General features: G+C 43.1%; 1 protein-coding gene across 2 annotated transcripts in view; it reads left to right on the forward strand.

Moving 5' to 3' along the window:
- Window positions 1-16,158, forward strand: part of INTS10 (integrator complex subunit 10) — a 1,128,594-nt gene that overhangs the window by 437,520 nt on the left and 674,916 nt on the right. For both annotated transcript variants that reach the window (XM_044059448.1, XM_044059449.1), the window contains exon 9: window positions 3,390-3,523. In XM_044059448.1, the coding sequence (XP_043915383.1) occupies window positions 3,390-3,523 (134 nt within the window). The remainder of the gene's footprint in view (window positions 1-3,389; window positions 3,524-16,158) is intronic.

A 16,158-nucleotide genomic window follows, 5' to 3' on the forward strand; every position in this document is an offset into this window, starting at 1 on the left:
TCAAGTCCATAGCTACTTCTACGGCTTTCCTTAAGAGGGTCCCCACCAAAGACATTTTGGAAGCAGACACTTGGTCTTCTGTGCATACCTTCACAAAGCACTACCACCTACAAGCTTTCTCTAAATCCAGAGAAGGATTTGCCTCTGCAGTACTGCCAAGGGATCCTCTTCTCTTCTGGATCTCCATCCACCTCAGTTAAGCTTTGGGAATCTTCCCATCTGTCATGACTGCAACAGTGAAACACTAAGAACATAGTACAGTTGTGTACACTTACCATAAATGTAGATGTTCAAGTGTATTCACCGTTGCAGTCTTCTTTCCCTCCCTCCTACCCCCTTGGCCTACTAGGTAGGCTGAGAATTTCCAAATATGACGATCTTGGGCACTTCCCCAGGTTACCCTGGGTTAGGTACCTCCTTTCTTTTTTCTTCTTTCGGCTGCTCCCATTAGGGGTCGCCACAGCGGATCAACTGTTTCCATTTCTTCCTGTCCTCTGCATCTTGCTCTGTCACACCAACCACCTGCATGTCCTCTCACCACATCCATAAACCTTATCTTAGGCCTTCCTCTTTTCCTGTTACCTGGTAGCTTCATCCTTAGCATCTTTTTCCCAATATACTCTGCATCCCTCCTCAGCACATGTCCAAACCAACATAATCTTGCCTCTCTGGCTTTGTCTCCAAACCTTCCAACCTGGGCTGACCCTCTAATATACTTATTCCTAATCCTGTCGATCCTCGTCACATCCATTGCAAATCTTAACATCTTCAGCTCTGCCACGTTAAGCTCTGACTCCTGCCTTTTTGTCAGTGCCACTGTCTCCAACCCATATAACATAACTTGTCTCACTACCCACTTGTAGACCTTCCCTTTCCCTCTTACTAGTACTCGGCTGTCACAAATCCCTCCTGACACTCTTCTCCACCCACTCCATCCTGCCTGTACTCTCTTCTTCACCTCTCTTCCACACTCACCATTACTCTGAACTGTTGATCCCAAGTATTTAAACTCATCCACCTTCGCCACCTCTACTCCCTGCATCTTCACCATTCTTCTAGCCTCCCTCTCATTCACACACATATATTCTGTCTTAGTCCTGCTGACCTTCATTCCTCTTCTCTCTAAAGCATATCTCCACCTCTCCAGGGTTTCCTCCACCTGTTCCCTACTCTCACTACAGATCACAATGTCATCTGCAAACATCATAGTCCACGGAGGCTCCTATCTGATCTCGTCTGTCAACCTGTCCATCACCATTGCAAATAAGGAAGGGCTCAGAGCTGATCCTTGATGTAATCCCACCTCCACCTTAAACGCATCCGTCACTCCCACCGCAGACCTCACCACTGTCACACTACCCTCGTACATATCCTGTACCACTCTTACATACTTCTCTGACACGCCTGACTTCCTCATACAGTACCACAACTCTCTAGGCATCCTGTCATATGCTTTCTCTAAGTCCACAAAGACACAATGCAACTCCTTCTGACCTTCTCTGTACTTCTCCATCAACACTCAGAGCAAACATCGCATCTGTAGTGCTCTTTCCTGGCATGAAACCATACTGCTGATCATTAATCATCACCTCCCTTCTTAACCTAGCTTCCACTACTCTTTCCCATAACTTCATGCTGTGACTGATCAGTTTAATCCCTCTGTAGTTACTACAGCTCTGCACATCACCCTTATTCTTAAAAATCAGTACCAAAATACTTTTTCTCCATTCCTCAGGCATCCCCTCACTTGCCAAGATTTCATTAAACAATCTAGTTAAAATCTCCACTGCCATTTCACCTAAACACCTCCATGCTTCCACAGGTGTGTCATCTGGACTAACAGCCTTTCCATTCTTCATCCTCTTCATAGCTATCCTTACTTTCTCCTTGCTAATCCATTGTACTTCATGATTCACTATCCCCACATCATCCATCCTTCTCTCCCTCTCATTCTCTTCATTCATCAACCCCTCAAAGTACTCTTTCCATCTGCTCAACACACTCTCCTCGCTTGTGAATACGTTTCCCTCATTATCCTTTATCACCCTTACCTGCTGCACATCTTTACTAGCTCGGTCCCTCTGTCTAGCCAATCGGTACAGGTCCTTTTCTCCCTCCTTAGTGTCCAGCCTTTCATACAACTCTTCATATGCCTTATCCTTAGCCTTCGCCACCTCTCTCTTTGCCATGCACCTCATCTCGTTATACTCTTGTCTACTTTCTTCATCTCTCTGACAATCCCACTTCTTCTTCGCTAACCTCATTCTCTGTATACTCTCCTGTACTACTTCATTCCACCACCAGGTCTCCTTGTCCTCCTTCCTCTTTCCAGATGTCACACCAAGCGCCTTTCTTTATTCTCCTTTTCTTAAATCAAGGCTCCTTCTTTATGGGGCCAATAAAATACTGACGTGATGATGCAGGCTGTCTGTCTTTATATCTGAGTGTAGTGATGTCAGTTAAGGCGTCTGCCAACCTGGGAGATGAAGTAAGTTTCTCTGGTAGTGGGCCAGTAGATGGCTTTCACGGCTGGAATTCCCATCTGTCAGGACTGCAACAGTAAATGCACTCAAGCATCTACATTTATAGTAAGTGTACACAACTGCACTATCTCTTTGGGTCTCTAATGGTTGGTGGCTGGGACTGAGCCTGTATATGATCAGTGTCATCTGATCTTTGAACATGTTGCTTTGCCTGTAGCAGTATGGATCGCTTGCATTGTACATGGCAGTAACTCATGGACCTGTGGTTATAAACTCCTTGTAGGTATGCTTACAGTTTCACAGAAGTACACAGGTCATGTAGGTGGTTGACCGGTATTAATCTACTGGGAGTAGAAATGCAGAGTTAGAGTTTAAACTGTATTTTGAAATGATACTCTGTGTGAAAGTTTTACATGACTTTTCTTTGTACTTCATGATACGAAGTGTAAGAAATGCAGTAGTACATTGAACAGATATCTTCGTGGGTGATATTTTTTGCTGAAATTTTCATTGGCAACTCATTGGTAACAGCAATATGGCAAATGTCAGTTTCATTCCTGGCATTTAAATGTTGAGGGGTGAACTGTTCATGTGCTATTGTTTTTTGTAACAAATGATGTGCTTCGTCTTTCTTTTTTTCTGTAAAATTTATTTAATTTGTTTTTCATTAAGAGATGCTGATTTTTTGCATTCTTTTTGTAATTTGAGAAATGTGACAGCCATATTACTTGTCACCTTTGTATTAGAACTGTAGTTTAACATAAATTGTTTACAGTAACATTTTAAAAAATGTGCTTTAGATTTGTTAACTGTAAGTGCTGCTTCTTGGTTGAGATTATTTGCCTGAATTACGCTTCTTCATAGCATACTAACTCAGTGGTTGTTTCTGTTATCTTTTGATTGTAGGGTCTAGTACCTCATCTCAGGCCTCACTAGTTTTGCTGGAAGACTTGTCCAATGTTTTTGATGATGTAGACATTGACCGCAACAAACACATACATAAGAAAAGGAAACTGGCAGAAAGCAGAGAAAAGACAATGGTAGGTCTATAGTTTTTGTGTTGCACAAAATTATTCCTGTTTATAACGGTACTTTCTGAAAAGGATATAACAACAAATAGCATCAATAGGTCTTTCTTTGAGAGAACTTCTTAAATGGGTTTAGCTAAGTAAAATGTATTTGTTCTGTTTCCAGCACTTTGTATGAAAAAAAAACTCATGTCTCTCTGTAGGAATCGCATCTTTCTGGAGCTCACTGGTGCTTGGTTTGCCTGGGTTAAAGAATGTACTCACTGCAATCATCCACTTTTCCTTTGTCTATCCCATTTCATGCATGTCCTCCTAGGTGTCCATGGTCAGCTCTAACAGAAGTTGTTTAGTCAAATCCAATGATGTTCTTCATCTCACATTGCTGCAGTCCTTACATATGGGTAGTCCGCTGTCCTCGGTCGGCCCGAATACCAAAGTATTAGGCTGACGTCGGTCAAGGCGCTTAAAACTGACATCAGGACGTCAGGGTACAAAGGCGCATGACCGACGTCATTTCCTCAGTCTTTTTTGCCGCATGGTCCAATGCAGAAGCAGCGTTGCAAGTGCCGTTCGGCGTTCTGAAATTTTTCGAATTCGGAGTTTCAGACCGAATCCAAGTTGGCTAAGTACCCCGTTGGGGATTATTTTGTTTTTTTCTTGCCTCAGTGATTTACCGGATGTCAGAAAAAGTGAATAACTGTATTTCTTGTGGGAAACAGATACCGCATAGGGATTATCATTCTTTGTGTATTCCTTGTTTGGGGCCTGAGCACGACGTTGTTGGGTGTCGCTTTTGTGCTAGGTTCAATAAACGCACTATTAAGCGAAGGTTAGATTGTGCTAGGCTGGTCTTTGGGAAGCGGTGCAATTATAATATGCCGTCGGATTCTCCGGCGCCCGCTTCTGCGAAGAAGCACAAAGACAAAGCAGTTAAACCCAGGCAAGAGGAGTCGTCCGTTCCGGACGCCGGTTCTTTAGAGGCTTCAGTGGAACCGGTGGTTGCGACGGAGACTTCTCTGGAGTCTCAGGGGGAGACTTTGATTTTGCAGGAGGTGGTCTCTCAGGAGGCAGGTCAGGCTGAAGGGGCTTCTCAAATTTCTGTACTCCCCTCCCTTCCTAGGGTGGTTAGGCCTTCTCCTTCTGTTTCCAAGGCTTCTCCCAGAGGCAGGCCAGTTTTAGCTTCTGTTGGTGTCACTCCTAGTTCAGCAGGGTCTGTGCCTAAGAAGCACATGCTTAAAATGGCAGAAGATTTGATTACTCTGATTAGAGGTTCTATGCCCCCTCTTGATAAGAGGCCTAGGGTGGAGCCAGAGTTGGGAAGTTTTGAGCAGGCTTCGGATGTTTCAGAGTCTTCAGCTGAAGACTTGCAGGAGTACTCTCCTTATTCTGATTCTGATGCAGATGATTCCACTCCTTCTGCTTCTCCTCCAGAGGATTTTTTTTTTTCAGAGACACTTCATTCTATGAGGGAACATTTTAAGTGGGAAGGTCAGGACTTCTCTGATTCTAGGAAAAGGCTTAGGGAGTTTTTGCTGTTACCCCAGCATTGGCCCTTGGCTATACCCCCTGTTCTGGATGTTGTGGAAGATGTGTTTGCAGAGGCTTCACTTAATCCTGATTCTCTGCCTCCAGCTCCTGTTAAACCGGATAGGTATTACAGGGTGCCTGAGGCTCATAAATATCTTTATAAGAGTCCTAGGGCGGACCCAGAAACTATTAGTCAGGGACCTAAGGGTGTCAAGGCCTCTGTTGTAAAAAATCCGGTTCCTCTAGATAAAGAAGCCAGAGCTTTGGATAGATGGGGAAAGAAGGTCTATACATCTTCTACCTTAGCTATGAGGGCTTTGAATTGCCAGTTTCATATGTTGAAATATCAAAACTTTCTTCTTTCTCAATTGAAGTCTAAGGTGGATGCTCTGGCGGAAGGCATTGAGTGTAAAGAATTGCAAGATTTGGTGCATGTCTCTGAACAGGTGGGTAAGCATTCATTACAGTGTGGTTTTGATGCTGTGCAGGCCTCGTCTAGGGTGGCTGCCACTGGCTCAGTTCTTCGCAGGCACGCCTGGTTGAAGGATCAGAATTTATCTGACCATGTCAAGACAAGGATTTTGGATGCTCCTTTGCAGTCTGATGTGTTGTTTGGTTCACCTGTGGAGTCAGTCTTGAAGAAAATGGAAGACAAGGCTAAGTCTATGCAGGCTGTTAAAGATTTTTTGCAAGTTCAGCCTCCGATGTTTAGTAGGAATTGGCCTGCTAAGGGGTGGACGTATCCTTCTTATGATTCTCAGTCTAGGGGTAGATCTAGACGTGGTAGGGGCAGAGCTCAGAGTTCTTTCAGGCCTAGAACAGGAGTTCACCTGCACAATCTTCGGTGAGGGCAGGGGCCAGTCCTTTCGTAAACAGGCCCAATGACCTACTTTTTCAGCTGCCAGATCCTTCTTGCCTGGCAGCACCTTTGGGAGGAAGGTTAGCACTCTTCAAGGAAAATTGGATGTTGATTACCCAAGACAAATGGGTATTGGATATCATACACCAGGGTTACAAGTTTTATTTCCATACCTTGCCTCCTTTCAAAGGCATGCCGGACGTTCCTCCTCAGCAAAGACTAGAGGCTCGCAAACAAATTTCTCTACTACTTCAAATAGGGGCCATACAACCGGTCCCTCTGCCAGAAGTGGGCCTAGGATTTTATTCTCGCCTGTTTCTAGTACCAAAGAAAGGAAACACGTGGAGACCAATTTTGGATTTATCCATCCTCAACACATATCTGGGCATTCCCAAGTTCAAAATGTTAACGTTACAACAGCTTTTACCTCTGCTGGGCAAAGATCACTGGATGGTGACTCTGGATCTCAAGGAGGCTTACCTTCATGTTCCTATCAGGCCCAGTTGCAGGAAGTATCTGCGTTTTCGGGCTGGGACTTCACATTATCAGTTCTCTGCATTGCCCTTTGGCTTATCTACTGCCCAGAGTGTTCACGAAAGTTCTGGCTCCAGTGGTAGCTTTCTTCAGGCTAAGAGGAATACAGATCTATCCTTATTTGGACGATTGCCTGATACTGGCCCAAGAAAAGGACGAACTTCTTCATCATTTACAGTATGTGATGGCAGTGTTAAGATGCCTGGGGTATTCTGTGAACGAAATAAAGTCCAGTCTAGTACCCTCTCAGGACATGTGCTTTCTGGGTGTGAGACTGAATACAGCATCCCAGATGGCCTTTTTGACCCCGGACAAACAAAAGAATCTTTCTCTTTACTTCCATCAGTTGTCTCATCAGTCCAGGCTGACTGCAAGGACAGTCCTTCAAGCCTTGGGGTTCATGGCATCTTGTATTCTGGTACTTCCCAATGCCAAACTGCATATGAGGAAGCTACAATGGTATCTCAAGAATGTATGGACACAACACTGCCAAGATTTGGACACTGTCATTCAAATAATACCTTGCATTCAAAAGGAATTTTTGTGGTGGGCTCAGGAATGTCACCTAAACAAGGGACTCTCTGTGACCCGGCCAGAGGCGAGTCAGATTTTAATGACAGATGCCTCAGACAAAGCTTGGGGAGCTCATCTAAATGGAAAATGGGTACAAGACACGTGGCCTGCCAGACTTCAACATCTACATATCAACTTGAAGGAGATGTTGGCAGTCCAATTTGCATTGATAGCTTTCAAGGATTTACTTCTTCCAGGGCAGGTGTTGATTCGAACAGACAACACAACTGTCATGTGGTACATCAACAAGCAAGGGGGAACGCAGTCTTATCCTCTATGCAGACAAGCAATGATTTTGTGGGAGACTGCTCTCAGTTTACAGCTAAATCTTCAGGCAAGGTTTCTGCCAGGAGCACAGAACTCCTTAGCAGATGTGTTGAGCAGACAAATTATGGATCCCCACGAGTGGAAATTGGATCCTCATGTATTTCAGAGATTGACAGTGTTATGGGGAACTCCAGACATAGATCTGTTCGCTTCTCCACTAAATTACCAGCTGCCAAAGTTTTGCACAAAAAGGTTTCATCCCTCAGCTTGGAAAGTGGATGCTATCTCATTCAGTTGGAGCAATCTTCACGTGTATGCCTTTCCACCTCTGCCTCTCCTCCCAAAGGTACTGCTGAAGGTCAGACAGGACAAGCCAAACATGATTTTAATAGCTCCAGATTGGCCTCGACAGCACTGGTACCCATTACTGAGAAGTCTGGTACAGGAGCCTCCATGGCCTTTGCCTTTGATTCCTCACCTGCTGTCTCAGGAGAACAGTCATTTACTCAATGTCAAACTTCATTCTCTACATCTGACAGCCTGGCATATTCTGTTTTAAACCCTGGAGGGTCTCAGCTTCCACAACAAGTTTTGAATGTTATTTTGGAGGCCAGAAGGCCTAGTACAAGGAAAGTTTACGAGATAAATGGAAGAGATTTTTATTTTGGAGTACAGCAAAGGACTTTGATGTTTCTAAACCTAATTTAAGTGTTGCTTCAATACCTTACTGAGTTATTGGACAAAGGTTTGTCCTTCTCCTCTATAAAGGTTCATGCTGCAGCAATTTCTGCTCACTATGACTGTGACCCACCATTATTTTCTCAGCCTTTGTTTAAGCAATTCCTTAGAGGGGCAAAGAATATAAGACCCCCACGTAGAGCTCCTACTCCTGCTTGGGATCTCAATTTTGTGTTGGAGAAACTCACTCTACAACCTTTTGAGCCTGCAGCATCGGCAGAGTTGAAATATTTATCTTGGAAGACTGCTTTTTTGTTGGCCATTACCTCTGCGAGAAGGGTTTCTGAATTACAGGCCCTTATGGCAGTTGAGCCTTTCTTAATTTTCCACAAGGATAGGGTGTCTTTGTGTACTAACCCTTCTTTTATGCCTAAAGTGGTTTCTAGTGTGGCTTTAAACCAAACTATTCATTTGCCTACTTTTTATGCAAACCCCCAAAATAAAGGGGAAAGGATTTTGCACACTTTGGATATACACAGACAGTTGCGATATTATTTGAGCAGAACTAAAGGGTTCAGGCAGTCTCAGCAATTGTTTGTTTCTTTTGCTTTGGGTTCTCAGGGCAAACCTGTTTCAAAACAAACTATTTCTAAGTGGATTGGTTTTTGTATTGCTTTCTGTTATTCCCATCATGGGAAAGAGATTCCAGCTGGGATTAGGCCTCATTCCACTAGGGCTACTGCCACTTCTACAGCTTTTTTAAGGGGGGTGGCTACTAAAGATATTTTGGAAGCAGCTACTTGGAGTTCAGTGCATACTTTCTCGAAGCATTACCACCTTCCACTTTACTCTAAATCTAGGGCTGGATTTGCAACTGCAATTTTACAAGGCATGTTGGCAGCTCCTAATGCTTTATAGTTTTGCCATCCTCCCTTACCTCTGCTTTGGGATTCTACCCATATGTAAGGACTGCAGCAATGTGAGATGAAGAACATAGTACAGTTTTGTACCTACCATAAATGTAGATGTTCGAAGATCCACATTGCTGCAGTCCAATTTACCCTCCCTCCTTCCCCTCTGTTTTTGAAGGTGGTAGTGTGGTTTGTGTTGTACATATTGTAAATATGGTTAGTGCACGGGTGGTTGGTTAGGTTTTTGGCTTTGACCTTTCTTGTTAGGGCCTTCTGACATCTGGGGCAAGAAAAGACTGAGGAAATGACGTCGGTCATGCGCCTTTGTACCCTGACGTCCTGATGTCAGTTTTAAGCGCCTTGACCGACGTCAGCCTAATACTTTGGTATTCGGGCCGACCGAGGACAGCGGACTACCCATATGTAAGGACTGCAGCAATGTGGATCTTCGAACATCTACATTAATTGTAGGTACAAAACTGTACTTTTTCTGACCTTAAGGATTTTAATATGCCAGGCCTTTCTTTTAAAAACAGTGTATTTAAGTTCTTAGAAATTCATATTCATTAGTTAGTAATGTTCTCCATTCTTTTTTGTTTCTGCCCTCCCCTTCTTTTCCCTTAGTGACTCAGCAGTGGCTGTTAGTCATGTCTCAGACCACTTACTTACCTCCCCAGCTTTCTCTGTTTTGCACCTGAGACCTCCTTACAAAGAAGTTGCACCTTCCCATGGCTCTTTCTGCTCAGATGCCTTTTAACAGATAGAACTAGTGTCTCAGTTTTAACTTGCTCATCAAGCAGACTTAAGGTTGATTACATGGAAAATTGTTCTTATTGCACTGTTGCATTGTCATCTACAAGAAGAGTATCTTGCGTTGCAAGCACTCATGGTGGGCAAACCCTATCTTCTATAGAGATAGAGTCTAATTAAGAGGAAATACCTCATTCATACCCAATGTTGTTTCAGAGTTCACTTTGAATCAAGCCATCAAACTCAGTGTTCTGTCTAGATCCTCAAGACCAGGGAGAAAGGATTCTACATACTCTGGACATGCATAGACAGCTCTGATATTATCTTGACTGATCCAAGTTCTTTAGAAAAGCTGATCAGCTATTTGTTTCTTATGTTAGGACAAATGAAAGGACAACCTGTGTCAAAATGGACTATTTCCAGATGGTTGTCCTCAGCTATTGCCTTTTGTTATTCCCAGAGCTCTATATTGAAATGTCGGCACTCAAAATGCTGAGTGCTGACATGCTTAAAAAAAATGCAAGATAAAATCAAATCTCGAACATCACTCTTCTCGAATATCGCCACATCCCCCCAACTTATGAATTCCAACTCTTAAGACTAACATACCCCAGAGAAAAGAAAATATTACTTGAAGTGGCCATCTTGGACTTAGTATATGTAAATCAGTTTTTTCAACCGTTTCGTTTCTGTATTTCGGTACTCACTATAGTGAGTCACGACATTTTGAATAGTTGCCTGTTCCCAGTATAGCAAACCAGTTCCAGGCAGTATAAAGGTTCATTCTACTGTAGTCTTGTCTTCTTCACTGTCATTAAAGGGATGCATTCTAGAAGTATCCTAGAGGCAGCTATTTGGCCCTCTGTACATAACTTTGCAAGGTGTTACAAACCAGATTCCTTTTCTATATCCAGAACAGGCATCCCTAGGACAATTCCCTAGGGACTTCTGGATCCATATCCTTCCTCATCTCAGGTTGAATAGACTTCGGTAATCATCCCGTATAGTATAAAAACTACTGCAGCAGTGGGAATGATGAAGATAGCACAGTTTTGTAAGTTGCACTTGAAACTATAGATGTTCAAATTCCGCACTGCTGTAATAGCCACACCCACCCTCCTTCTCCCTGTTTTTTATATAGCTACTTGGTGAGATATAACATTGTTTTTGTTAACACATTTTCCTGGATCAGGATGACTAAGTACCTTCTTAACTTTTGGGCAAGGAAGTCTTGAAGAGCCTTCACTGACCGTGATTTTTCCCCTAGAGGGCTTCCCAATCAGCAGTCAGAGTGAAAGTCTAGGAGGGAGCTAGTGCTTTGGGAAGAGTTGGCCTTTTTCTCTGTCTTGGGCAAGATAGGGCCCATATAGCCTAAATGTTACTGTAGTAGTGAGGAATTCAAACATCTATTGTTATAGGTAAATTCAGTTTACACAACTGTACTTTCCAGCCATTTTGGACACAATATTGTATCTGTAGTGTTGAATGGAAGATAGGCATCCTGATCAGATCCACTCTTCCACAGGTGGATATACCCTCCACCCCCGTCCCTGAAAATATCTCCATTAAACAAATTGAAGAGAGAACATTTTAAGTGTGTTTGGATGGGAATAAATAAGCCATTTGCATGTCAGAAGAGATACTTTGTTTCTGGGTAAGAAGAACTTAGTCCATCAGCTTTCTTCCTATTAATGCAGCCCTTTGAAGCAATGTTTTCTAATTTGTCATTAGAACTTGATTCATAACCCTCTGTACCCTGGAAGTCTTACAGATTGTAGAGAGTGCAAAATAAGTAGAGCCACTTGTATAAAAATTTTGTAGCCATTTCCATGTATGTTTCTAGGAGATTTAAGCCAGTTCTAGGCCCATCTGTGCCAGCCTTGGCATTTGACATCTAAATGATAAAACTAGTAGCTTACTTTTTTTCCATTATCAAGGAAGTAGCCTCAAGGAGATGGAAGGAAAAAACCAAGGCAACTGAGGATGATAATCAGCTGGAGAAGGTAATAAGACTTTCCCAAACAGTAGGGGAGATGAACTAGCGTTCTGCTGAATGTGGCTGTGACGCTGTAGATTCCGATTCCATGGTAGCTGCAATGGTGACGGTGACCAGGAAGCACATATAGCTAAGACTTTGTCCGCAACCATTTAATGTGAAAAAGCAGTTGCTAAATGCATCTGTAGAGATCATCTTTTTTTGGAGGGGCTGTTTTTCTCAGAAGATATTTAAGAAGCTTGGAGAAAAAGGTGAGACTGTTCAGTCTTTTAAGCAGCTCATATATCCTCCAGTATCTGGATATTTTAGGAAGCATCCCACTAACAGTGGCTTAAAAAAAAGTTAACCAGTATAAGTGTTAGAGGCAGTTTCAAAGTAGACTTGCACAGTAGGACAGACGTATCAAGCAGCAGAACTTTAGATCAGGGAATGGGACCCTTTCAGCCATTACTGGATATACCCATCTGTGAGTGCATACTCTTATCCCCAGTCTTCACAAACCTGTTTGGATGGAAGAATTTCCTACTTCTGAGTGATGTGGACAGGTGGATAAAGGAGATAGTAGCTGTGAGTTACACCATAGAATCTATTCAGTTTCACCTCTTCCTTTGCTTACATCATTTGCATGTATAATTGTTTTTGTATGTTCTGTGTGCAATTTAATCTTCTGAATTTAAATTACATTTGTATGACTATTGTATCATAGATAATACGATCCGTAATATTGTCTAGATTTGTTTGAGTTTCATTTGTGGTCTGATTTGGCCATGTTTGGTCTTTCATTAGGACTAAACAACAAGTCTTCCGAAAATGGAAGTACTACCTGAGCTCAGACCAAAAGATTGCTTTTGTTGAGGCAGAGGTGAGCAAAAGTTAATGTTGGCCATCCTTGCCCACAAAGAAAGGATAGTAACCCATAACCTTGAAAGCCTGGTTAAGGTCATAAAGAGTTCTGGCTTGTATCTGCACATTCTTAGACTGATAACAGCTGCAGCCTTTCCTGTGCTGTTTGTACATACGAAGATGTGGGTGCTACATTGAATAGTGAGATGTCGCTGATTGCAGAATCACCACCAATTTTTATATATATATTTTTTTATCTAGCACTATTACATTACAGTGGTGACAATACCTCATTTTATTGAATACCAGTTGGTTATGAATGGATTATATGTATGTATCTCTAAAACAGCTTTGAAATGGTTAAAAGAGACAGCCAAGTATAGTTTCAGTCAGTTTGATTGAAACATTAATTGTTTTCAATTTGTTGCTAAGGATTTAATATCCAACAAAAAGTATATAAATGCACCAATTAACATTTTATATTGATTCTGATGAAGTCTCTTATGTAGAGACGAAAGCGCGCTCAATCTATGTTTGCTGTATTGGTTGCTGAATCTATGTTTGCTGTACTGGTTGCTGTTGGTGTTCGTTTACATTAAATCAATATTCAGTTTTACATACTGTCGAAGCGTGGTTTGTGGAGGATATTCCTTTATTGTGCCGACCAGTGGACTGTGTTTTTTACGTTCAGAATCACCACTTACTCGCAAATCTTCCTCTAGTATTAGATCCCTTTTACCAGGGTTCAGAGTGGTAGACTTTTCCCACCAGCATTGGTGTAGGTCTTCCCTTATGACAGCAGAACCCATCACATGCCCTTTTGATATATGGTTCATTAGCTGGGTTGAGCAGTCTACTGAGAGATGAACACTGGTCAGAAATGGGAGGCTCCATTGAATCTAGCTAGAGCTGTGGACAGTGTTTATTGCCTTCAAACCTAAAGAGGTGAACTGGGACCAAAGACTCTTCTGTGCAGTCTAAACGTCAGCCAGTGGTGTGGTATGTAAATAAGCTGTGCAGTACACGTTACCTTCTGTGCAAAGGTGTAGTACCTGTCTGACTGTGGACTACTGACAGTGACAACACTGGTAAAGGACATTGCACCCCAGAAGTGAGTAGGACTTCCTCCTGAGTTGCATACCCAGTCCTCTCCTAAAGCTTAACATTTAAAAGTCCTTTCTGGGCAAGGTCTTAGGACTGGGGCACTCCAGAGATTGACCTGTTCACCACTTGTGAGAATGCTGTCCTGTTCATGTTCTGCTCAAGTTCTCTCTCCTGTGCCAGGTAAGAGTCTTGTATATCTTCCTTCCATCCTTTCATGGTGGCAAAAAAGGCTGTGGTTTCAAGACTTAATGTTCTTGTTGGCACAAAAACCTTCCACAGCACAAGTTGAGGAAGCCCCTCTTTAGTGTGAAAGCCTGCTTCAGCTCATGCCATAACTTGTTTAAATCTCTTACTCCTGCAGGACCTTCCATGGAAGCTTCAGAAGTGAGTAAATTCAACACAGAGGCTTCCATTTATTGAATGCATTCTGCTAAGGGGTTCAGCATTAGGGCAGCAATGTATTCCATGCTGCCTCATTTAGTTTGCTGTTGATTGTGTGTGTCAGGCACATGTGCAATTTGGAACTTAATTGTTCCATGCTTAGGGCGTATGTCTGTGTCATTTCTGCCTATCCTATAGTCTATATTAAATCAGCAAATGGTTAAAAAAGTGAACACTGATTTATAGATTCATAGGTTCATACTAGGCTATCCGCCCTAGGGCATTTATAAGCCTAGCCAGAATGTGTTTGGCTTTCGCCACCCATTTTAAATTTATTTTGCTATGCCCTTTTTCGAGGTTAGTATACTGTGCCTCTGTCTAACAGTGACACAGAAGTGATACCTGGGGTAAACCTACGATCTCCCATCCACTCATCAAGATTCCTCTTGAAGAGAGTCAATGAGGGACTCTGCCTAACCTGGACTGGGATTTTATTCCAGAGTGAAGGGAGCCTCTGGGTTATGAATCTGTCCCTCCAGCATGTCCTATTTATTTCAGTGCTGAGGTTGAAGTCTCTCGGCGTGGCTCGATGAGATTTGGATTTTCTGAGGTGCAGCATGTCCATTAATTCGGGTTGGACATGGCTTTATACGTCAGGCACAGATCGCCTCTGAACAGGCGGTATGCCACTGAGTAGAGCTGGAGTTTCTTTAACCGGGCAGCATATGGCATCTGTTTGAGCCCTTTGATCCTCTTGGTGAGGTACTTTTGGGGTCTTTCCAGTTGCTGCAGGTGTCTGGTAAGGTACATCCCAAAAGGGGCATTGTACTCAATTATGGGCCTGATGAGGGATGAGTAAAGAGGCACGATGACCTCCCCTGATCTAGATGTGAATCCTTTCATGATTAGGTGGGCTATATAAAATGTTTTTCTAACCACTTTGGCCACGTGGTTGTCAAATGAGAGATTGCTATCAACTTGGGTCCCCAGGTCCCTAGTTACTTCTTCTGTACTTAATGGATTACCACCTATGTGGTAATTTGTGGGCACTTTGTTTTTACCAAAGGGGATGACTATACACTTTTTGGCATTTAGCTTGAGGCCATGGCTCTGGCACCAGTTGTCTGTTTCTATGAGGCCCTTTTGGAGGATGCTTGTGTCGGCTGGAGAGTCGATTATGGCGCCCAGTTTGCAGTCATCTGTGAACTTGGTCAGCCACAGTCCTTCCGTGTTGGCCTGTACCTCCGAGAAATATATATTGAACAAGAGAGGTCCCAGGACTGAGCCTTGTGGGACACCACTTGTAACTGGTTTGGAGTCTGACATGGCTCCAGCAATTCTAACCATGTGGGTTCTGTCCTTGAGCCAGTTTGCAATCCATCTAGTGACATAGGGGTTTATATTTAAGCTGGTGAGCTTATCTATAATGCCCGAGTGGGGTATTGTATCGAAGGCTTTTGAGGTCCAGGTAGGCTGTGTGGACCACCTTCCCCTCGTCAATGTCCTTGGTGACTGTTTCAAAGAAATCAACCAGGTTTAAGAGGCAGGATCTGCCCTTAACAAAGCTGAACTGGGTAGGATCCAGTGTTTGTAGGTCCCCAATATCTTTATTTATGAGGTCCATGATGATCCTTTCCATAGCTTTGCAGACCAAGCTAGTCAGGCTTATGGGGCGATAGTTTCCAGGATCCGTTGAGGCACCACCTTTATGGAGAGGGACCACTGTTGCTGTACGCCACTCTTTGGGCACATATCCTGTAGTAAGGCTGAGATTGAACAGTAGTTTTATGTTTGGGTTTAGCTCTTCTTGGAGTTCGTGTAGGACGTAGCCCGGGACACCATCTGGTCCCATTGATGTTGTGTTTTTTGCTTTGGAGAGGGCGGCTCTTACCTGAGCATCTGAGATGTCAGGGGGGCAGCACTCTGCTGGGATAGATATTTGCCCTTTTGGTGGGGGGGAGAAGTTTGCGCTGAACCTGTCAGCTAGGATGTTGGCAATGTCTGTGGGTTCGGTGTATTTTTTGTCATTTTGGACTAATTCTGAGCATATCTGGGAATTACCACCCAGGTTCCTAACATAACTAAAGAAAGCCTTGTGATTATCCTTAGTGTCCTGTGCAATTTTTCTCTCGAAGCTGGCCTTAGACAATTTTATGTGTGCCCGTAGTTTTTTGCTAATACTGATCAGTGATGCCTTCCCTTTTTGGGATTTTGCTCTATCATT

The sequence above is a fragment of the Protopterus annectens genome, chromosome 17.part0, assembly GCF_019279795.1.
Source record: "Protopterus annectens isolate FY-2018-M chromosome 17.part0, PAN1.0, whole genome shotgun sequence".
Lineage (NCBI taxonomy): Eukaryota > Metazoa > Chordata > Ceratodontiformes > Protopteridae > Protopterus > Protopterus annectens.